The 21,858-nt window shown below is 52.5% G+C and overlaps 6 protein-coding genes across 6 annotated transcripts; 2 read left to right on the top strand and 4 right to left on the bottom strand.

Annotated features, from left to right (window-relative positions):
- Positions 1 to 296: 296 nt before the first annotated feature.
- On the top strand, positions 297 to 2,200 carry PpBr36_05838 (uncharacterized protein; the record flags this gene model as incomplete). Its single annotated transcript, XM_029892986.1, has 2 exons — positions 297 to 1,064; positions 1,136 to 2,200. 2 exons carry the CDS (start codon positions 297 to 299, stop codon positions 2,198 to 2,200), a joined length of 1,833 nt encoding a protein of 610 aa, XP_029746282.1.
- Positions 2,201 to 3,236: 1,036 nt separating this feature from the next.
- Positions 3,237 to 5,647, bottom strand: PpBr36_05837 (uncharacterized protein; the record flags this gene model as incomplete). The annotated part of the gene is made up of 3 exons (XM_029892985.1): positions 3,237 to 3,315; positions 3,412 to 4,367; positions 4,454 to 5,647. The coding sequence occupies 3 exons, from the start codon at positions 5,645 to 5,647 to the stop codon at positions 3,237 to 3,239; spliced, it is 2,229 nt and encodes a 742-aa protein (XP_029746578.1).
- Positions 5,648 to 7,123: 1,476 nt separating this feature from the next.
- Positions 7,124 to 8,933, bottom strand: PpBr36_05836 (uncharacterized protein; the record flags this gene model as incomplete). The annotated part of the gene is made up of 2 exons (XM_029892984.1): positions 7,124 to 8,113; positions 8,196 to 8,933. 2 exons carry the CDS (start codon positions 8,931 to 8,933, stop codon positions 7,124 to 7,126), a joined length of 1,728 nt encoding a protein of 575 aa, XP_029746576.1.
- A 4,858-nt stretch (positions 8,934 to 13,791) lies between these two features.
- PpBr36_05835 (uncharacterized protein) lies at positions 13,792 to 15,622 on the top strand (the record flags this gene model as incomplete). The annotated part of the gene is made up of 4 exons (XM_029892983.1): positions 13,792 to 13,863; positions 13,956 to 14,606; positions 14,702 to 15,279; positions 15,349 to 15,622. The coding sequence occupies 4 exons, from the start codon at positions 13,792 to 13,794 to the stop codon at positions 15,620 to 15,622; spliced, it is 1,575 nt and encodes a 524-aa protein (XP_029746575.1).
- Positions 15,623 to 16,474: 852 nt separating this feature from the next.
- PpBr36_05834 (uncharacterized protein) lies at positions 16,475 to 16,830 on the bottom strand (the record flags this gene model as incomplete). The annotated part of the gene is made up of 2 exons (XM_029892982.1): positions 16,475 to 16,736; positions 16,820 to 16,830. 2 exons carry the CDS (start codon positions 16,828 to 16,830, stop codon positions 16,475 to 16,477), a joined length of 273 nt encoding a protein of 90 aa, XP_029745442.1.
- A 1,071-nt stretch (positions 16,831 to 17,901) lies between these two features.
- PpBr36_05833 (uncharacterized protein) lies at positions 17,902 to 17,997 on the bottom strand (the record flags this gene model as incomplete). Its single annotated transcript, XM_029892981.1, has 1 exon — positions 17,902 to 17,997. One exon carries the CDS (start codon positions 17,995 to 17,997, stop codon positions 17,902 to 17,904), a length of 96 nt encoding a protein of 31 aa, XP_029745448.1.
- Between the last annotated feature and the right edge of the window lie 3,861 nt (positions 17,998 to 21,858).

Raw genomic sequence — 21,858 nt, 5'->3', positions numbered from 1 at the left:
GTTTACTTCTATTCGACCTGTTGCCCACGACGATCTTTACCTACCCCAATAGAGGACCGGTCCCTACTCCAGTCTTTGGTTTGCGTCGAGTTGTGTGCATACCATTTGCTTCTTGATTCGCCATCTTTTTCAACATATACAGCAACCGAGTACTGTATCTTGACGCTCCGCACTGTGCTTTTCATCCTTCCATGAGCCAACCTTCAAAGTAAACCAGGATTCCTTGGTAGGTATCAGTACGCAAACAGAGGTCATTAGGCCTTGCGATCCGCTACGAACACAAAGAATCGACGACAATGTCTGCCCCGAACCAACAATCGGGTGGAGCGCCCGCGGCAGGCGGCGGTGCGGCTCAAGGAGGAAAGGCCCCGACGAACGGAACGGCTCCTGCCCTTCAAGGGGCGGGGGCTACCAAACCAAACGACGCGGCGGTTGAGAATGTTTTACTGTCAAGCTATCTGTACTATGTTATCGGCTCCGTCGCTCTGGTACTGATTGTTTGGAGGATATCAACTTGGATCGTTCGATACACGAGGCAGGTGTCGAGTCTCAACAATGAGACGCAACGGTACTTTGCGAAGGAGAACAGCAAGTGGATGTGGTTCAAGAGGGAATTGCAATATGCACCCATCTTCAGGAAACGACACAACCGCGAGATCCAGATCAGTTCGGCCATCAACGTTGGTACCCTGCCTTCGCGTCTTCAACTTGTCTTGCTCGCCGGGTACTGTGCCACCAACATCCTATTTTGCGTCTGGAAGATCCCGCTGCACAAGAACTTCGACTCAGTAGCCAGCCAGCTTCGCAACCGCACTGGCGTCTTGTCTGTCGTCAACATGGTTCCCCTTTTCCTCATGGCCGCCCGCAATAACCCGCTCATCCCCCTCCTGGGCATTTCCTTCGACACCATGAACCTGATGCACAGGTGGTTGGGCCGCATTGTGGTCACCGAGGCTATCATTCACACCGTCGCCTTCATGGTTCCCAAAGGTACCGCCGGCTTGTCTGCCGGCCAGATCTTTGAGAAGGCCTTTTCGTCGCCATTCCTGATGCCCGGCATGCTTGTAAGTAGTAGTAGACTTACGATTAACAGATTGATGAGTGGCGACCAATCCAGCTAACCTTGTCAAAACAGGGAACCATTGCTTTTACTTTCATCCTCTTTCAGGCTTCCAGCCCTGCAAGGCACGCGTTTTATGAGACGTTCAAGATTCTCCACATCCTGGCTGCTGGAGTGTCGGTTGCTGGAGTGTGGTACCACTTGGCACTCGAGCCCCTTCCCCAGCTGCCTTATATCTACGGCGTCGTCGCGATCTGGGCTGCCGATCGCGGTGCCCGCATGCTCCGTGTCGCCTACGGCAACTTTGGATCCGGTGGCAGCAAAACCCTCGTGGAGGCCCTGCCTGATAACGCCGTCAGGGTCACCGTCAACATGGCTCGCCCCTGGAAGTTCAAGCCGGGTCAGCATGCTTACCTCTACTTCCCTACAATCAGCTGGACCCAGTCCCACCCATTTTCGGTTGCCTGGTCCGAGGAAGGCGAGCGGCCCGACGGTGAAAAGGGTCTGGCCATGAGCAGGCAAGATGTGGCCGCGACACGCAAGACGAGCATTTCGTATGTCATCCGGGCCCGTACTGGTGCCACGGCGGCGCTATACAAGAAGGCGGCTGCCAACCCGGGCGGGCGCCTGCTCACAACGTGTTGGGCCGAGGGTCCCTATGGCGGCATGCACAGCATGGCGTCGTATGGTACCGCCATGCTCTTCGCCGGTGGTGTGGGTATCACACAGGCGGTGCCGCACGTGCGCGAACTCGTAGCTGGTTTTGCCGATGGCACCGTTGCCGCACGCAAGGTCGTCCTTGTCTGGATCATCCAGTCCCCCGAGCATCTTGAGTGGATCAGGCCGTGGATGACGGACATCTTGGCCATGGAGCGCCGTCGCGAAGTCCTTCGCATAATGCTTTTTGTGTCCCGGCCGCGCTCCACCAAGGAGATCCACTCGCCGTCGGCAACGGTCCAAATGTTCCCCGGCAGGCCCAACATCGAAACACTTCTGTCTATGGAGATGGAGAACCAAGTCGGCACGGTCGGTGTCTCGGTGTGCGGGCCCGGTGCCCTCAGCGACGAGGTGCGTTGCGCCGTGCGTAAGAGGCAAGAATTTGGCGCCATTGACTTCTGTGAGGAGGCTTTCTCCTGGTAAATATATACCAATACCAAACAGGCGGCATCTCGAATATAAATACCCCTACACTTTGAGACGGCGTGCCCCATAAAGTCTTGATATGTTTCCTTGTACATATAGTCACCACATGTTTTGGGTCACAACTTGGACTCTTTCATTGACGGTTGGGGTCAGTTTCTGCTACTGTCGCACACTGACTAGCAAAAAGGGTTTCCAATCGTCCCGTCCTATCTTCTTGTATATATTTGGCATCTTCGCACTTTTTCCCCACTGTTTTCCCTTTTGTTCTGTTTTATTTAGCGTGGCAAATGGCCCTTCAGTTTGCTTTTTCTGGGGTTTGATTGTTGTTCATGTTGTCAATCTAGACCAGAGCTAGAATTGAAGGAGTTACACTGATATATATCATGTTTTTTTTTTTTTTTTTTTTTTCAGATTTACTGAAACATTTTCAAACAAGTGATCATTTCGTTCATTCCCACATCTTGAATTATTGATTATGTCCGACGTGTATTTGATGCTAGAAGGGTGCCGAGATGGAGGAGCATATCAATCGGATCTCAAAACCCTCCAAAGATTGCTCCCGACGAATAGCTGGCTTCCAAACAAGCCCGACATGCCAGTTGCACATGGCTGCAGACTACTGTAGACGTAGATGGCGTGATTTATTCCAAAATCAGAAATAGGGAAACGATGGGGAATTTTGTACATGAAAAAAGAGGGAAAAAAAAAAAACGCCTCACGCATGCATCAAAACAAAGCCACCCTGAAATCAAAAGCAAAATAGAAACCCCATGCTGAGTGTCTGGCAGTGCAATATAGTTATACCTGGTTGGTGACGTTGCAAAACGCAAGGCAAGTAAAAGTGGGGTGGGGGCCAAAAAATAAGACAAAAACTACAGCCGAGACAAGAATGAACAACACAACAAAAAAAAGCCACGAAATTCATCACGATATTAGCAGAGATTTGTGGGAAAGATTCTTCTTCTTTTTTTTGGTTTCATCTTTTCTTCTTGATTCTTTCTTTCTCAAGAGGGGAAAAAAAGAGAACAACGGTCTACCTGTTTCCAGACGCAGGAAGAACTTGGAAGCCGAGGCCCACGGGAGCGTGGTATGACCCGATACTTTGGAATCCCCTGTGTACAATAGACAGTTAACAAACCGTATTTCCGCTGGACAAGGCGAAAATGACCATGGGCAGATGGTGACAGAATACGGGGAGTGATACTGACTTTGTGAGATCGAAGCCGCCCTCGGCTTCGTCGTCTTCGTCGTTATCGGGCGCCAACGCCTGCTGACCGGACCCTGGCCTCTTGCCATTGACAGCCTCAACCGGCTCTGGATCCTCTCTCTGCTCCTCCTTGATGTGATCTCTAGATGGCGGCCTCGCACCCCTGCGCGTGGGACTCTGGTCCGGAGACTTGTTCGGCGGGCTGCTGCTCTGCGGGACGGGGTCGAGACGGTTACGCGAGGGGCTAAAGTCCAGGGCACCGGGCCGCATTGGCGTGCTACCAATATCCGCATACCTCCAAAAGGGCGCGGGCGAGCTCGTGGGCATGTGCTGGCTCGGTCGCTGGGCCGTGCTAGGGGGCGCGAGCCTCAGGTTGACGCGGTGAGGCGCGGGCGTGACGAACGAGAGCCCACTCTCGTCTTGGCCGTAGGAGCTCGTCAGGGTGGGCGAGCGCGGGACGTGGTCGTCGTCTGTCGCGACGTCTGAAATGTCCGTCTGCGATTTGGGAATGGACAAGGCTCGCGCAGGCATGTGGGGCGGGAGCAGCTTGGGCGTACCAAGCGCACGGATGCGCGGCAGCGGGCTGCCGTCTCCGCCCATGCCTGGTTCGTCGGGTAGTAGCCGTCGGGAGCTTCCACGGATCGGGGTCTGGAGGTCTCGTAGTGCTGAGCGAGGTTGTGGCGAGCCGGATGGAGAGACCCTTCGTTTTCTTGCTGATGGCACGCCGTCCCTAGCCGCCATTTCTCTGGGGCCCTGGTTGACATAGTTCAGCTGACTGGGAGAAGAGGGATTCGAGGAGCCCCGATGACCACCCCTTCCGCCCTTGAAAGCGTTCTTGATCATTTCTTCCCTGGCCTCTGGTACTAGTGTCCATTTCATTCCCTTGCCTGGCTCATCGGTAGACCTTGCAATCTTTTCGAAAGCTTTGTTCAGTGACAAGTTGTGCCTGATGCTGTTCTGTGTCGTCTCAAAATTCGAGTCAGCCTATTTTCTAATTTATTGGGAGCAGGGGGCGCAAAATCTTGATCCTGGTTTTTACATACCTGCCAGCCTGCGCTAGATTGGCTCCTGTAGTACGAATAGTTTTGTGTGATAAAGTTGTAAATGCCGCTCAAGTTGAGCTTCCCATCTGGCGTGTTCATGATTGCTTGCGTGATGAGCTGCGCATAGCTATACTGTGGTTTAATGTGCTGGTTTTCGTCTGCTGCCAAATCAACATCGCTGGGGTGCATCAACAATGTGCCAGCTTCTTTGGATGGTGAAGACTTTGGCCCACGGCCACCGGCCCGGCTCCGAACTGATGGGGGCGTGCCCGGACGCCTGTAATCAGGAGGCGCAGGTGCGATGGCCTGTGGCTGCTGGGGCTGTCCCCGCGGAAGGGGGACACGGCTGCTCGAAGGCCTGGGCAGGGTCGTGGTCGAAGTTGGATGAACAGAGTCGTCTAATACTTCTTGCTTTTCCTGCGCCCCTAACTGCAGCGCAAACTCGCTGCCGCCCAGGCCCGCACGTTCCAAATACGTTGGGTGAATGCGCAGTGGGGCACTCTCAAGCGGCAATATAAAGATCATTTCGACGTCACCGACACTGATCACCCTGCCGCTCGTCAGATCAACCATGCTCCCAGGACCCAGGAACACATCGTCCAACAATATGCCACTCTTGGCCTTGACCTCCAAGGTCCACGAGTTTTCGAACCTGATGCGCGCAGTCAGCCGCGAGTACGTCTTGGTCGGGCCCAGGTCGATGTGAACATGGTCTTCGCTGTCCTCTGGTGGCTGCTTGATCGAGTGATCTGAGGGGACGCGGCCGATGTTGATGGTGGTATGAGTGACAAAGTACGTCCAGTCGTGACCGAGAATCTGCGCAAAGGCCTTGACGCTGCGCGTGACGTAGTGTTGTGAAGAGTTGGCGTGGTCTATGCTCACCCGAAGAGACTCCTTGGGCTTTTGGGGCAGCTTCAGGCAGCTGGAGACGCGGTTCGCAACTTCGGTGGCATCGTGCAGGTCGATGCCGGACGTGTCGGCCAGGGCGCTCGAGTCGGGCTCCTCGGCCAGGTCAGGTTCGGACGACTGTTCATCTGGGGCGGTAAGCTTGGGCCCGGAGGCATCAGAGCCAGCGGGAGCTTGTCTCCTGCGCTTCTTGGCAGGCCGCGTCGGCGACATGTCGTCGGTGTGGTCGGCAGTTGCCTCGCGCTTTATCGCCCCCCGTTTGACCGAGGATCGTTTCGATGGCGACATGATGGGCGTTGGGTTCGAGTTGTTGTCGCACCACCCTAGTTTACGATTTCGCAAAGATGGATATGCGCATGCGACCAGGCGCGGGCACTTTTTTTTTTTTTTTTTTTTTTTTTCTGACAAGCGAAAGATGCGATGGGTCCAGGCCGTCTAGAAGATGAAGCGGGTGACAGGGGGATGGAGGGATGTGCAGAGTGAGGTATCTATTTCGACACCAAGGCCATCGACACGTCGGGCAAACATTCAATAAAAGACAAATAACCCTGCTCGCCTGCAAGATCCCGTGCAGTTTTAATTGAAATCTGGAGGTTGTGCGGTTGCTGTCTGCAGAGGGCGGGATTGAGGCTGGGAAGGGGTTGGTTTAGGAATGTTGGTTAGAAACGGTTGAGAGAGAGTTCGTCGCGCGGGCGAGTTTTTTTTGTTTAATGGACCACGATTAAGCAAACTCGGTCGCGTCAGAGACCAGACCCTCACTTTGAGTTAAGAGGCGACGACGGGTCTTTGGTACTTCCCAAGTACTGGGTTCAGGTTCTACTTCCATCTAGTAGGTCAATTGGGGTGCTTCTTAGCAAGGTGGGGACAGCCTGGTTACAGCTTGGTGGGGAATACGACACGGTACTTTGATTCTGTTTCGTTCTGGAAAAGACCACGTGATGAACAAACCGCCATGGGTTCACGGCAGTGGATTGCACCCAATCCGATGGTCGCCTGTCGGTAAAAGCAGCAGAAATATAGGGGAGATGAGATCTGTGTCGATCCAAGCCGGGAGAGAGCCTCTTGACTATAGCTGGAAAAATATATAGGATTTGATTTAGATATGGTAAATCTTTTCGTTTAGGTACTTGGGTCACAGCTGCGTGCTGTTGACTTTGTAAACCCCATGACATCATGATTTCTCTCTCTCTCTCTCACTCTCTCACCTGCCTCTTCCCCTCACGAACGATTCAATTCGCTCCAAACAATCCACAAGCTATATAAAATTTTACGCGTAGGTTCGCGACCAAGGTTCTGCCTGGCCCACAAGAGACGCGAAAATTCCAAGGGCAGGGATGAAAAACTTCCAGGATCTTTGAGAAGCAGGAACTCAGAGTCCGAGCGCACGGGAACGCTCAGCGCGCAGAAACTGAGCGAAATGTGGACCGTTCCAAAGGGCCGATAGGTCGATGCCGAAAGACAATTGGAAAATGGGAAAATAAATATTGTTACAAGCCACAATCAAGAGGCCAAGTGTTGCTTTCTTTTTACAGTGTCCTGGGCAACAACCACCAAGACAGTCATGCACGAGCTCTGGCGTCCTTGCGCCGCCTCCTTCATGCTTGTGGCCATCATCAATGGCACATCGCCCAAGGGCCGAGATTGACTGACTGTTTGAGTTCAAGTCGTAGAGGAGATTTGAATTTTTTTTAATATCTATTAATGGGTATCTTTGTTTAGTTTTGTTTCGTTTTGCTTTTACTCTTTTTCTTTTCGTTTCCGTGTTTATATTCGGTTGAGTATTTCCATGTTCATGTGCAAATCCTTCTCGCTCCGGGCCGCCGACTGCGCCGACATGTCGGAGCTCGCACTGCCGCCGGGGCGATGTAAATCAGATGAGACGCGCGGTCCGATGCTGGCGACGTAATCCTCGGGGCTGACAGACAGGCCCGAGCCTTTTCTTGGGCTGCCGTCTGCGACCCTATCCGGGTCGACCTCGACGACGACGGTGGTGACCAGATCCATCTGGATCCCGCCGAGCGTCTCCCCGCGGCCGAGGCCGGCGGAACCCCTGAGAGATTGTTGAGAGACGCTTCGTTGGGCCCCGCCCCGCCCTTCCCGTCGTCCGCTTCGGCCGTCACCACCCAGTATGCTGGACCAGAACGATGCCGACGGGCCCCGGCCGCCGCCGCTGGCCATCAAGTCCTTGTCCTTGGACTTGTCGGCGCCGGCCTCGATCCAAATCATGTTGCCGTATTTTCGGTTGTGCGGCGTGCGCATGAAGCTGAAGCTCTCGAGTCCCAAGCCGTCGGCGCCCGCGGATCCGTCGACGTCGCCAAACACAACCTCCCGACGCGTCAGGCCCCACAGTACCGTGTCAAGGAAGCCGTTGAGCGAGATGAGGGCCCCCGCGGCGCAAAAGTAAGACACAGGAAGCGTCGCCCTGGCCATGGTCGCGATACGGCCGATGGCGAGGGGTGCGGTGCAGACCACGTATATCAGGGGGTAGATCAAGAAGGCCGAGTTGTAGCCGTCGCCGTGCGTGTGCATCAACACGTCGTTCTTGGCCGTGTTGGAGAATGTCGGTTCGCGGGTATCGCTCGCCGTGGTCGGGGGCGATGACTTACGGGCGTCGGCATCGGCTTCCTTGCGTCTTGTGCGGCGGAGATGTAGAAATATCCACGTGTAAATTATAGTCGTCAAGGCCAGGCATATAAACACGTAGAGATAGTGAGTAAACAGACGTATCTCCTCGTGCTCCTTGGTGATCCAGCACTTTATCAAACTCCAAAAGTTAGTAATGGTCTAGGGGCGTGCATGGCAGGCATCCCTGCTAACTGGGAGCAGTAGAACATACCCAGGTCGTGGCCCGACCAAAGAACCCAACGTTGACCTTGTTGGTTGCCGCAAATCCGATAAAGACCAGGAGGTAGTTGAAGATCCATATCGACGAACAGGTCATGATCAGGGCTCTTTGGGATGGCTTCCAGCCCTTTATTGCTACCAGATAGGTGTGCACCGCAATGGCGGCAATGAAGAGGCTTCCCGCCAAGTCTCCCGTGGAGAGGAAGAAAGCCTGCGTCCAACAGGTACCTGAACCAACGACGATGGAGTCTCGAGCAACCCAAACGGCGTTGAGGAAGAAGGCGACGCTCTGCTTGATGTCGGCCAGAAGCAAGTTGTACAGCAGGACGACAAACTGGTTCGGCTCCCTGTGCACGGGGGTCATGGACTTGGCGACCCCGGACCTTGTTCCCGTGTCGCCACGCGCTTCCTCGGTGTCTTGGGCCGTCATCGGCCTTGTCCTCCGCTGAAAGTGCTGGGGAGGAAGGCCAAGAGATAAATCAACACCGGGGGACTGCGCATTCAGCCGTTTTATCCGTTGCTTCTCGGATTTCCTCCGCCTCCTGTCGGCAAGATGCCATCGCACCAGCTTTTGTGTGAGATGTACGAATAGTGCGGTGCTCGTGACCAGGGAGACGCCTGCGAAGACGCAAACAGCTATCAGGCCATCGCGGTGGCCACGCTCGAGGCCGACAAGAGTGCCGGTGTCTTGGAGGTCGTCGATGGTACTGGGTAATAATGAACTGTCCATCACTGTAAAATCCCCCCTGGGTGACGAAAGTCCCCCTTCTCGACCAAAGAACAGATGGGAGAAGTTGAGAGGGGAGGGGGGAAAAAAAAAGTATACAAGGGATGAAGAATACAACAACAACAACGAACTCATAAATTGGGAAAGAGGGGACAGACTATCTATTCAAGATGCGTCGCCTGCATCGTCCAAAAGTACCGCGGAAGCCCACAAAGAAGCATCGATATACTTGTTCGTGTTAGTGCCGGGGCTTTGAAGCCATAGACTATTATGCTTGGTGGTGAGTCTGGTGGCGTGGGATGTCGGGTTGGGAGTGGCTTGGCCTTGGACGAAGACGTATTATTGAACAGAAGCAATGAGAAAGAAGCCAAAGGAAAAGGTAGTTTAGTGCACACCACATACCAAGGCATGGCAAGCCAAGTCGGTTTTGTACAAGCAGCCTCTCCTGCCTAACGGTTCGCTTTCAAACCCAAGCGTGCATTCCAGCCCTTGTCTGTTTACCTCGCAAAATACAGAGGGAATGCATGCATGCATGGTGAGAGCGGAGAGGGGGTGCCGCAGACGGACTTTACTCGAATAGGGGACTCGAATGACACCCAAGACGGTACCGGGGAAATAACTGGAGAAATCCAAAGTGAAGATCATCCTCCGCCCAGAAGGCCCTCTGCCAAGACATTCAGCACCAGTAAGAGAAGTCCCCCCCCCCCCACCCACTCACCACGCCTGTCTCTGCCCAACCAACACATGCCGAGCGTTTTCCTCGAGTCAAGCAACAGGACCCGGGGAAGCTCATGACGAGATCCTTGACCTGGACCCCCAGCTTCACCTTGACAATAATACCAGAACGGCACATGGCTTCCCATAACGTTTGTGAGCCCACCTACATTTTTATTTTTATTTTTATTAAATTTCCACCGGCCAAAACTTTCCGGCAGCATGGCCATGGTGTGTATGCAAGGACTGGACTGCAGACTAGGCGGACTTTTTACTTCTTGATGTAGAGGGCGATCGGGTTGTCGGCTCACCCGTATTTTGCTTTCCGTCTGCTTGAACCTAGGGATGTTCCATATGAGGACCCTTATCAACAAAGCGAGAAGCGGACTAAAAAAAAAAAAAAAAAAAAAAAAAGGACTTCTAGAAGAATTTCCAAAGTGACCCATGTAGCTCCCTTTGGCTTCAACTCCAGCCTCTGGGTCTGCCTGATTGGCTTTTCCCAGGAATCGGTTTGCTGGTCGAGTTGGGTTTTCGGTGCACATCCGAGAGATACCATTTTTTTTTGGTAGCATGTGTGCTCGTGGGTGGAGTGAAGGTTTGACTGTGCCTCCAAAGGTGAGCGCCAGGGTCGGTTGCATGGAAAGGGACAAGGTACCCGGTGAGCTTTTTGCTGTACAGTAATAATCCCTTTGACGAGATTGCATCTTTCCTCTTGTCCTGTGTTGTTTGGTCCAAACAAATTGAAGGAACTGGCGCTTACATGCTCCGCACCCTTGACGACAACCCCCCCCAGTCCCCGTCGCCAGTCGGACGAAGGGAGCAAGGGAGGTGATGCAGATTAAGGGTGGGAAAGAATTAAGTGAGATGAAGAAGAAAGAAAAGAGGAATTGATTTCTAAACAAGCAATTAACACGTGGACAACGAGACTAAAAAAGAGGCGAAAACTACAGACGAAAGATAGAAAAGTAAAAAAGAAAAAGAAACCTGTACCAAGCCTAAATCACGCTAGTTTGTCTTTGCCACTGCATCCATCTTCACCCAATCTACTGTGATACTTGCTCAATACACCGTGGGTGCATGCTGATGATCTTCCTTGATTGGTTTCCCATGGCCATGCCGAGCCCGCAATCCCAGAAAGGGGTGGCTTGCCTGCCGGAAACTCCAGGCACGGGTGACCTTCCTGATGCAGAAACTTTTAAGCCTTGTGGCACTTGACAAACAGAGCCCCTCCTGATGACACAAGACAGCCACGCTGCATCGTAAAGCTGTCCTATAGCAAGGGCAGGTTCATTCACCTGCTCTGCTCCATTTGCTGCCTTTTTTTTTTCCTTTTATGCGCACGTACACCATGGTCACTGGATAGTCATGCAAAGGGAATCGCCTGCTTACTCGTACCCATCTGTTGGTAAAAGCTACCTTAATTTACATAAGCTAGAAGCCTGTCCTGGTACTTACTATTGTTACTATTACTCTATACTACTGTACTCCGTAAATGCCGACCCGCAAAAGCAAAGCAATGCACCTACTAATTTCCACCAGACGGGCTTCAAGTTTGGGAATCGGGCGGGTGCGCACGCGAGAAAAAAACACGGCACAGCGTTACATTACAGGATTGCTGCAAGAGGAAACCATGTCGTTGTTTTTTTTTTTTTTTTTTTTTTGTACGAAGCACGTTGATCTCGACTTTTTTTTTCTTCTTCGGAAGAGTAGTTTTCTTTGTAATAACCTTCACCTACAGTCAAGTCACAACATCGTACCACAGTAAACTATCTGCAAATAAGTATTGTCAGGTATATCAGTTCAACATACGACTTTGAGTTTGTTTGCTGTTTATAAGGTTGCACAAAACCCAATACAAAAATATGACAGCTCAACGATGAATAGTGTCGCGCATCTGTGTTTTTACGGCAGGCATTTCGTCTTGGCCCCAGTTTAGGCAAATATTCTCGAACAAAACAAAAAAGTCTAGTGCATAAACAACGTCCCCTGAGGGTCCATCCCTCGCATTTGCCGCGATCTTCTTTTGTTTTGAGCAAGGGAGTTACAGTCCAGGGCTGTCGGAGTCGGCCTACGCTGACCCCCCTCCCAAAATGTGTTTTTGTTTCTGACAGTTACGAGACTATAGCATGGCGGATAACTTGCCTTTTGTTCATCTGGGAGACTTCTATGACGGCCCCACGACCCTTGAATTTCCATCTTAACATTGTTCGACAGGGCGATGACTCGTTTTTTTTTTTTTTTTTTTTTTTTTTTTTTTTTTTTTTTTTTTTTTCAGCCCGGCTTTTCCTAGGTTTATCTCCGGGGGTGGGAATTTTCCGACCCCCTTTTGTTGCCCCGGACTAACCGTTGAGGAAATAAAAACTGCATTGCCTCATTGAGCTTGCTCCATAGTCGATCGTCATCTGGTTCCCGTGGAGTCGGCTGAGAGGCAGTACAACGGGCGATGTTCCAGCCAAGATCTATCATGCTACTCTAACATGCCTACAGCTATAGCAACGTCTTATGAAGTATCCTCATGCTGTCTGGGCGTCCGTTGTTACATGAGGAACAGAAGTACCTCGCCTTGCCTCACTGACGGGGAGATCCCTTGGTAGCGACCAAATTTTGCTGGACGACCGTATCAAGTTTGCTTGCACTCGCCGGCCAGGTCAACGATCTTTATACATATGGCAGTATTAGCATAATATAAACATGTGGATGAGCCAAGAAACCGTCCGACTCATGACAAAGCCACCCCCGAGTGCTCTCGGAGTCGGCCTGACTCTTGGTGCTCTATAATTCGACATGACAAGCATGCGAATGGGCTGTCAAATTTACGCGAAAAAAGCATATTATCACGGATGGCACCGTCCAGGATTCCCAAGGCGCTCCTCCCGATTCGTCAGGTCGGGCCCTGGTAAACAGACTCCTCTCTGGCGTAATATGCCTACAACCATTTTTTTACACATGGTCCAGCACCCACATTTCATCAGCCATCCATTCCGGCTGCTCCGGGAGGCTTCTGAGGTGCTCGTCAGCGACCATTGTCATATTTTTGAGCTTTGTCGTCGTGTTCTAGGGTGTTTTGGCTCATACGAGCCGTAGCGCAAATTCTTTCTGGATTGGCTTGTTGAGGCGAAAAGAATTATGGGTGGTTAACTGGTACCGGGGCCGTTTTGGGGGTGGCGTGAGGACATGGGCGTCCATTTTCGCCCGTGTGCAGAAGAATAGGTGCACCATCTATTCTCCCGTCAGCGCTAGAACAAATTTTTCAGCTGAAACGTACAAAGGGACCTTGGGCGAAAAGCTGGTTGGTGATTAATTAATACCCAACGCCGCATCGGAAAATCGGGCTTGCAGCCTATTGTCGCTTAACTGAGTGTCATGCATGCTCTTAGTAATACTAGACTAGCAGCAATACCATCACTGTACTTTGATGTAATTCCTGTTAAAAGCTTTGGATTTCCACCGCCCGAGTTTCAGATTTCGCACGCAGATCGCATCTAGAACCTGGCTAGACTTGGCACAGTATGTGAAAGGCTGTCCTGTTTTACCAATGAGCCCATGTTCTCTGGACTTGTAGGCTTAAGCCATCTTGCAGCGTACCTATTCTCTGAGCGAGCCGAGCCCAGATTTTGTCCCTCTTTGTTCACTTTTGTTTTTCTTTTTTCTTTTTTCTCGAAATTTGTGTGTCTACTATGAGTAGTGAGTATCTTACTCTGCCGTGAGTTTTTTTATGTGATTGCATCAACCGAACACCAGGTTGAAGAGGTGTTTTTGCGAACAGGAATATTGTACTTGGAAGGAAATGCGGTTCGTGAATAAGAAGAAGAAAAAAAACCAGCCAGAAAGAAAGAAAGAAATAGAAACAGAAAACACCATAATGAACTATTCTAGTTTAGACTAACTGATCATGCAGATCAAATGAGGAACCGTTCAAAGAATGACAGGTCATTTCATTTTGTGACAATAAACACCAGATCGACCAGACGTCAATTTTTTAATGTGGTGATCAGATGGAGCATAATGAGATATTACTGCAAGTGGGCGGGTGGTGGTGGTGGTGTTTCTAGCAACCAGAGCTAACCCCGCTGCAGCCACGCTAGACGTCGACTGAATTCGATTTCAACTACAATCGCCTGCTGCCCCTCAGGGCACAAAACCCAAGATGCATGAAATCATCACGCTCCAGCTGGGTCAACCGAGCAATTATCTGGCAACGCATTTCTGGAATGCTCAGGTACGAAGAAAACAGTGCCGCAACCGCGAGCGAACCACTCGGAAGAAACAAAATCGCAGTTTGCTGAGAACCAGACGCTGTGACGCAAACAGGAGTCGTACTTCACCTACTCTGACGACATCGAATCGCCCATCAACCATGATGTGCACTTCAGGCCGGGCATCGGCGCCGATGGCTCCGAGACCTTTATGCCTCGGACCGTCATCTATGATCTGAAGGGCGGCTTCGGATCCCTGCGCAAGATCAACGCCCTGTACGACGCGCAGCAGGACGACCATGACGCCGCTGCGCAGGCCCTCTGGAGCGGCAAGACCGTCGTCCAGCGCCAGGAGCCCATCCAGGTGGCCGCATACCAGCAGAGCCTGGAGGCGGGCGAGCCCGCCGAGCAGCTGACCCCAGCGGCCGTGCGGTACTGGTCCGACTTCAACCGCGTCTACATGCACCCGCGCTCCATCGTGCAGCTGACCGACTACGAGCTCAACTCGTCCCTGCGGCCCTTTGAGAGGTGGCCCACGGGCGGTGAGCTCTTTTCGGAGCTCGACCGCGAGCACGACCTGCTGGACCGTGACCTGAGACCCTTTGTCGAGGAGGCCGACCACATGCAGGGCATTCAGCTCTTCACCACCATCGACGACGCCTGGGGTGGATTTGCCGCCCGCTATGCTGAACGCCTCCGGGACGAGTATGGAAAGTCGGTGATCTGGGTCTGGGGCCTGCAGGATTCGGCCGTGGGTCTGAATAGGGTATGGCGCAATCCTTGAAGAAGAAAAAAAAAGAGTTTCGGATGACGTTTCCTTTTTTGAGGAGGCTTCTTTTCCGCTGACCACTTGCCCAATAGGAAAAACGTATGGTGAGAATGTCGAATAAGGCACATGCCTTGACAGAACTGTACAAACAGGCCTCGATACTAGTGCCGTTTTCCATACCACGGTCGCCGAACTCGCGCCCCAACGTGGCACTGGACGCCTCATCCTCTTGGCACACATCCGCCATACTCACCACCGCGTTTGAGACGGCAGTTCTTCCATCCCGGATGAGGCAAGGACCTGCCAGTGACAGGCTAGACGGAATGGCTGACTGGCTGAACGTGATGGGGAAGCAGACGATTGCGAACCTGCAAATGGACGTCGTCAGCGAAGATGAGGATGAATCAGCGAACGACTCGAGGCAACCAAATTTCCTTGACAGATACAAAAAGGACCCTGAAGATGACACGACATCGGATATTGACCTTCCGATAGACTTCACTGCTGGGGATGATCTTGGTGCTCCTCAAAGATCAAACAAGCACAGGAACCGCCACGTCTTTGGTCAGACCATCTCTGTTCGCGGCATCTCTGCCAGTGAGAACCAGACGGTAGAAGGCAGTCGGTTTGCTAGACAATATCAATCGTCCGGGAAGGCGTCAGTGCGCAGGTATGTACCCTTAGCCCTGAAAGATCCTGGCGTATGTTTGTGTCTTGGCTGACAGCACTGGATCACCAGCTACTACACTGACCTCAGGTTCCCCCAACCAGACAGCTTCCCAAATATTTACACATCCAAATCCGGACAGCCACTCAAGAGCACACTCCCGGTCGTTGCCTCCCTCACGACAGATAGTTCCACTTCTGATCGGCTCAAGCTCCTCCGAACTACCGTTTTCCGCAGCATAGGCCTCGAGGATAGGGAAAACCTCGGCAACGAGCTTGCACAGATGGCTGACGAATATCATGACGGTTGGTCGAGTGGAAGTGACGATGGCGATGATGAGGACTAGGCTTGTATGTATATCGGGGCTCACAATCGCCGAATCAAACGCTACAACAACACCAGACGCCCGCTCATATGAATTTGAGACCTTTTGAAGAAGTAAAGAGTCTCAAAGTTGGAAATCTTTTTTTTTCATGGAGGGGCGGCGGATTCACCTTTGCAACCGTCTCAAAAGCGTAAACTTTTTTTTTCGTAAGTGCTCGAAGGTGATAAGGATATATATTTTCTCATTATGTGCGCCCATCGTTGCCGACGCCAGCGGAACCCAGACCATAACAACCCTTGTGCCGCTACTCGGTCACCACGATACAGCCGACTAGGAGCTGAGAAGCCGGGCATATTCGTTCCCTAATTCTTTCCCTTGCGATTGTCGGAGCGAGGCAAGTAGGCACAAGATGTTGGGGGTAAAGGTCCTAGACAGTGATTAATACTACTTGCAAATCAAAAGTCTTGGCATAATGGAATTACAATGCTACATTCCGCTCAGATGCCCCTTGTCTTGTTCTGTTCCCCATTCTGAAAACCATGCCAACGGCCTTGAACGAATGCGCAGGTCCTACCAGGAAGATGCAACAACTTGACACGGTGTGACTTTTTGAACATAACAGGCCTGTTGGTGACTCCACAAGACTCGGGTTTGAAATGCTTTGCCGGAACGGGTACAAACATTTGGCCATGTGAAAGCGCGGGTTACGTCCCCCATACGCGGGAAAAGAGTCGCAGTATACGCCATTCTGCCACCTCTTGATTGACACTCTCAGCGACACCTCCTAAAAAAGCGCCATTTCGATCGCCATCCCCGGCCCAAACGGAGCGGCAACAACATGGTTCCTACCCCTCCCCAGTCCACGACAGCAAATCAAGAACGGCCAAAACGGCCGAGCTGGAACGAGTTGTCCCTGGTGCGGTATATCTGATTGGTGGTGCGCAGCTGGTAGTCAGTCAGGTTCAGGCTCGACTGGACGCCAGCGACGATGGCCCGGCCACCCGGATGCAGCGCCCAGTCGATGTCCGCCGCCCCGAGACCCTCAGCCGGGGGACGGGAGCTGCTCGCGGAGAGGTGGCAGCAGCAGCAGCAGCAGCGACTGGAGCATGGGACCCACCCGCTTCGACTGCGAGGCCTGGCACGTCGCACGTCAGTACGGATCGGAATTCCACAGTCATGATAGACCAGATGAGTGATTTGCTCTTTCCCCCCGATCACACGCTTCTCATACTATTCTTCATCCACCAAGATACCTGTTTTATCTCTCGGTTCAAAGGAGCTCGTACTGCGGACCAAATCTACGACGGCGAGCGTGAGACGGCACTTTCGAAAAACGCAGGGAGGAACCAAACGAGGCTAAAGACCAAATCATACCGACGCGCGGAATGCAATACGACGGTTTAACACCACTTGGACAGGGCTGCTTGCTGATTTTTATCTTGTATACTGATTGTATTCTACATTCCCAGTTGTTTCCCGGTCTTGCGTTTCTTCCTCAGGGCGACAATTGGCGGGGCAGAATTGAATGGAAAAGGACATAGAAGGATACACGAATGAACATTAACATGGTTAAAACACCATAAAATACAACAAAAAAACAATGGTACATTCTTCCTTCTTGTGCCTAGCGTAAAACCTTTCTGCGCCAGGACTACAGTGAAAATGAAAAAAAAACAGGCAGAACTTTCGGTTCAATTAAAGGGTCCTCTTTGAGTTCACTGTCTTCTGATGATATGGCTAAGAGGATGCGGATCACTGCTATAGTTACAGCAAAGAGCCGCTTTTCAGTCATTAGCTCGGTCCACAGACGGTAACTCTGTGGGATGACCGCACGAGCTCCGGTCCAATAAGATATAGGCGCCCAATTTGCACATCAGTCGCGCGTTTGCTAGTAGATGTGACCCTTCATCGCTACTGTAAACCACCGCCTCGTACACAAGTGTTTCTGTATCTGATTGTATGGAGTCATTGGCTGTGTTCCAAATGTCAACCAATCGCTTATGTGAGCAATGACCATTGGAATTCCTGCAATCCCGCAGTTTGTGGAAGCATGAAGGTTTGAAAAGACAATACAGATATCGGCTTGATTCGAGATGAAGACGTTGGACAGGGGACTGCAGAGACGTGAGCCGAGGCCCTCGTGAACACTGAACACAGCAGAGAAATGGCATGCATGCTATCTATACATACACATATACATGGGTCAAAAATAAAATAACAATAACAGGGTGAAATGCAAAAAACATACAACACCGAGGATTCCCCAGTGGTCACCCACCTGAGTACTAGTTCGGCCCTCACTATCTTGGTACGAGAGCAAAATCGCTGGATTTGGGATCCCAGGTGTCTGAGAACGGATTGTCTTGCGTCCAGAAACGGTCGTCGTTGCTCCCCATGCTCCCAGCCAAGCCCCTCCTCTACCGTCTCAATCACGTTTTTAAGCCCCACACCACCTTTGAGATTCAGGGTTGCACTGCTCGCTGCTAACAGCACCAAGTAGTTTCTTGGCAGCGGCAACACAGCCAATTAGACTAAGGGCTATGCATCACTGAATTTGCGATGTTGGCTGAGAGCGTAGCTCAACGAGGGTTGCGTAACTGTTACCTAGTAATTTTGGCTCATGGCAGTCCCAGTCGTCAGGCCCCTCTGTTCAGGCTGCTCACCCTAGGCTCAGGCTGCTCACCCTATGCTCAGGCTGCTCACCCTATGCTCAGGCTGCTCACCCTATGCTCAGGCTGCTCACCCTATGCTCAGGTTGCTCACCCTATGCTCAGGTTTCTCACCCTCTCTGCTCAGGCCACCCATAACCTCTGCTTACGTCTAAACTGCGCCAATGGGCTTTAACCCGGTTTTGTGAGAGCGGCAGATAGCTGGGCGATGACCTGGCAGACTTGCCTGTAGCCTGGAAGCAGGCGCTATCGCAGGAAAGCCCATGTAGTCATCCTCCGGTCCTACCCTGTAACATCGCCCTGTCTCTAGCGGGGATACAAATCCGAGAAATAATTAATTTCACAGATGGCCGAGGCACAACGTATGGATCGCGTTGTTTGTTGTTTCTTTTTTTCTCCCCAACTCGGTCGTTTTCCCGTAGAAAGGTAGATACTATTGAAGCCTAGTGCTCATTGTCTTTTTCCATATAAAAGCCATTTTGGGGGTGAAGTGCAAAAATCTGCAGCCAAATTTATCTCGGGTCTGCCGTTATGTTACGACCAGGGTTGGGACCGACACGATTGGGCGAGAACAGAGAAGGTGTCGGGGACCCAAGCCAGAACTACCAGGAATCACGGACCAAGAACAAGAGGAGAGCACGAGGTCACGTGACGATAAGATAAGGAACCCTAACCCGATCACCAGGATGAGAGTGACCACGATCACCGCCAGGGAGGTGATCAGACCAGCGGTGATCACCCCAGAGTGATCATGATCACTTATACAGGAGTGATCACACTAGGGACATGGTCTATATAAGACGCGCTCATTACCATGTAGATAGATTCGATTCTAGGATTGCTTAGCAGCAATCAATCTCTAGTTAACCTCAATACTTACTTGAGACCGATCATAACTTCACCCCAGTCATTGAGAATATCCAGTTACCCAGTCAGACGCTCAGTTGCTTCAACCCACTGTAGTAGTAGTAGTAGTAGTATTATTTAACGCCGGGCTCGGCCCGGCTTGTTAGCCGGCCGTTAGCAACCTCCCGATGGGTATCTCGGCGCGCGTTCTATCTTCTTTATTTACACAGGGGGAAAACAAGGAGGGCAGAGGCGGATCGTGCCTGACCGGGTTCGGGCCCGGTCCTGCTTAGGGGGTTAGTTCACTGACGCGACCCCGTGCCTAAGGTGTACGGAGGGTTCGTCTGACGGTTTGTGCCGTGAGGTGTGGGTGAAAAGGCAATAAATCTATTCCTCGTTAGAGTTCGAGTCGCTTACGATCGGTGTCCCTAGGCGTAAAATGCGTTCGTGGCGCGCGGGGCGCTGGCGGGCCGCTCTGGGGCGGGCGCTGAAATAGTTGGTGGCTATCGAAAACGCCTCAAAGCTTTTCGGTTGCCCGAGGCTTGTCTGGAAGAATTTGCGGCGTTGGGCGCGGTCTGGCGGCCCGACCGGCCGGTCGTTGTCAGGCCACGGCCAATTTCTCCACACCGCCCGCGAAAAGCGGCAGTGCACCGGGTGTTCAGGGGAGGTCCGTTTCCAGCACCAGGCATACGAGGTATTTGCATCCTGGTGGTTGAAACGGTTATGGTAGGCTTTGAAATCGCCGTGGCCGGTCCTCATGGCCAAGTAATGGCCCAGTAGGGGTCTTGGCAAACGCAGTTCCTCGGGCTCCTTTCTCGGTGTGTATTGGAATTTCCATTCCTTATATGCGGGGGACCGTTTACAAAGTTTTTTACGCCACCAGTTTTTCTCTATATTCGAAAAAATGGCTTTAAGGACCGTGCCGGCACCGCTATACGTGGTTTGCTGAGCCCTCGGGTCTGGGTCCGGCGGTCCGGCAGAGCCGGCTTTGGCCAGTTCGTTAGCCCGGTCGTTTCCCGGGATTCCCTGGTGCCCAGGGCACCAACGGACCCGAACCTCGGTACCTTGTTTTCGGAGTAGATCGACAAGGTTATGGAACTCCAAAAAGGCCCATTGGGACGAACGCGGCGCGTCGCCTCTAAGACCCCAAATAACCGAGGTGCTATCCACACAAATCCAGATCCGGGCGCCTGGCTGGGCCTTGGCTGCCGCCTGTAGCCCTTTTAGGGCGCCAATCGCCTCGGCGTCGAAAACGTGGCTTTCCGGCGTAATAAATGCGGAGCCTGCGGCAAATTCCAGGCCCGCCCTAAAAGCGGCCCATCCGTACCCTATTTGGACGCAGTTATTTTCGTGTTTTTCCGAACCATCCGTATATGCCACGATATCGTCAGGTGATACCATGTCCAGCCATTCGATAAAGCGGCGGGCCGCTTCCTCTTTTGGGACTCCTCCGGTGGGGTCAGTGCGAAAATCCGGGGCATTGCGAGGTGCGCGCAACTCTAGTTTCCGGATCCGCGGGAAAAGTTGTGCAGCCGTTTGCAGGGTCGTGGCCGAATGGCCCGAGTTGCGGGCACGAGGTGTTTCACGCAGGCGGCTGACAAGGGGGTGCCCCTTGTCCGCGAGCCTTAGTCGGGCGCCGTATTTCAGGCGGGTGTAGGCCAGCGCGACGCGGGCCGAGGGTAATCCTGCGTCCCTGAGAATAGTGGACGAGGGGGTGGTTTTATACGCCGGGAGGATGGCCCGTGCCGCTAAAACCAGCGGTTTGTTCAGTGCTTTGAGGAGTCCTTTTTGTTTGTGCGCTGGGTTGTACCATGCCTCGGCTGCGTAGGTGGCCGAAGAACCCACGCATGCCACCGCTGCCTTGCGAAGTGCAGCCGCAGGCGGTCCGTATCTTATTGCCCCAAAGCTTTTAAGGTGGGCAACGACCGCCATTGCTTTGGCAGCCTTTTCGGCCACGTGGCGGCGCCCGTCTAACCGTCGGCTGAACCAAAAACCAAGCCAACGTATGCCCGGGTAGCGCTCGGCCCCGGAGGCGCTTTGTCCGCGTCGACCGCCCGGTAGTTGGACCGGGGTAACCGTTCTACCATTAATCCGGATTTCCGGGTTGCGACCGTGCCTTTTCTTAGTAATATGGATCACCTCTGTCTTTTCCGCTGCAAAATGGATCTTCTCTTCCGCCGCAATTTCGTGCATATCCCGGAGTTTATCTTCCAGCCAACGTACGTTTTCCTCCAACGAGGGTGACGATTTCCATGTAAACACGTTGTCTGCGTATGCCAGCCGCCACTTCGCACCGTTTTTGACGAGGTACGCCAAATATAGCATATATAGGATCGGGGAAAGGGGAGACCCTTGCGGGGTGCCGCACTTAAGCCGCCTAAAGCCCGTGGTCGTACCCTCCAGCCGGATTCGGGCCTGGCGGCCGTTTAAAAAGTTAATCACGAATCTGAGGAGCATTTTACTAAACCCGAGGTTCCGCATTTTCCGTATTAATCGCCCATGGAGGAGGGCGTCGAAGGCGCCTTGGACGTCGCATGCGACAAGGGTGATTTCCTCCCCGCGAGTTAAAGCCTGCTCGATATCGTGGGCGAGGGCACAAACCAGATCCGTCGCCGATCGTTTGGGTAGGGCACCGCCGTGGGTGCAGCTAAGGAGCCCGTTGTCGTATATGGACCAAGCTATCCGGCGTGCAACGAGCCTCTCGAGGCCTTTTCCGATGCAGGAAAGGAGGGCTATAGGCCG

Source organism: Pyricularia pennisetigena (assembly GCF_004337985.1).
Source record: "Pyricularia pennisetigena strain Br36 chromosome 4 map unlocalized Pyricularia_pennisetigena_Br36_Scf_6, whole genome shotgun sequence".
Classification (NCBI taxonomy): Eukaryota; Fungi; Ascomycota; class Sordariomycetes; order Magnaporthales; family Pyriculariaceae; genus Pyricularia; species Pyricularia pennisetigena.
This window is presented reverse-complemented; position numbering and strand designations above follow the sequence as displayed.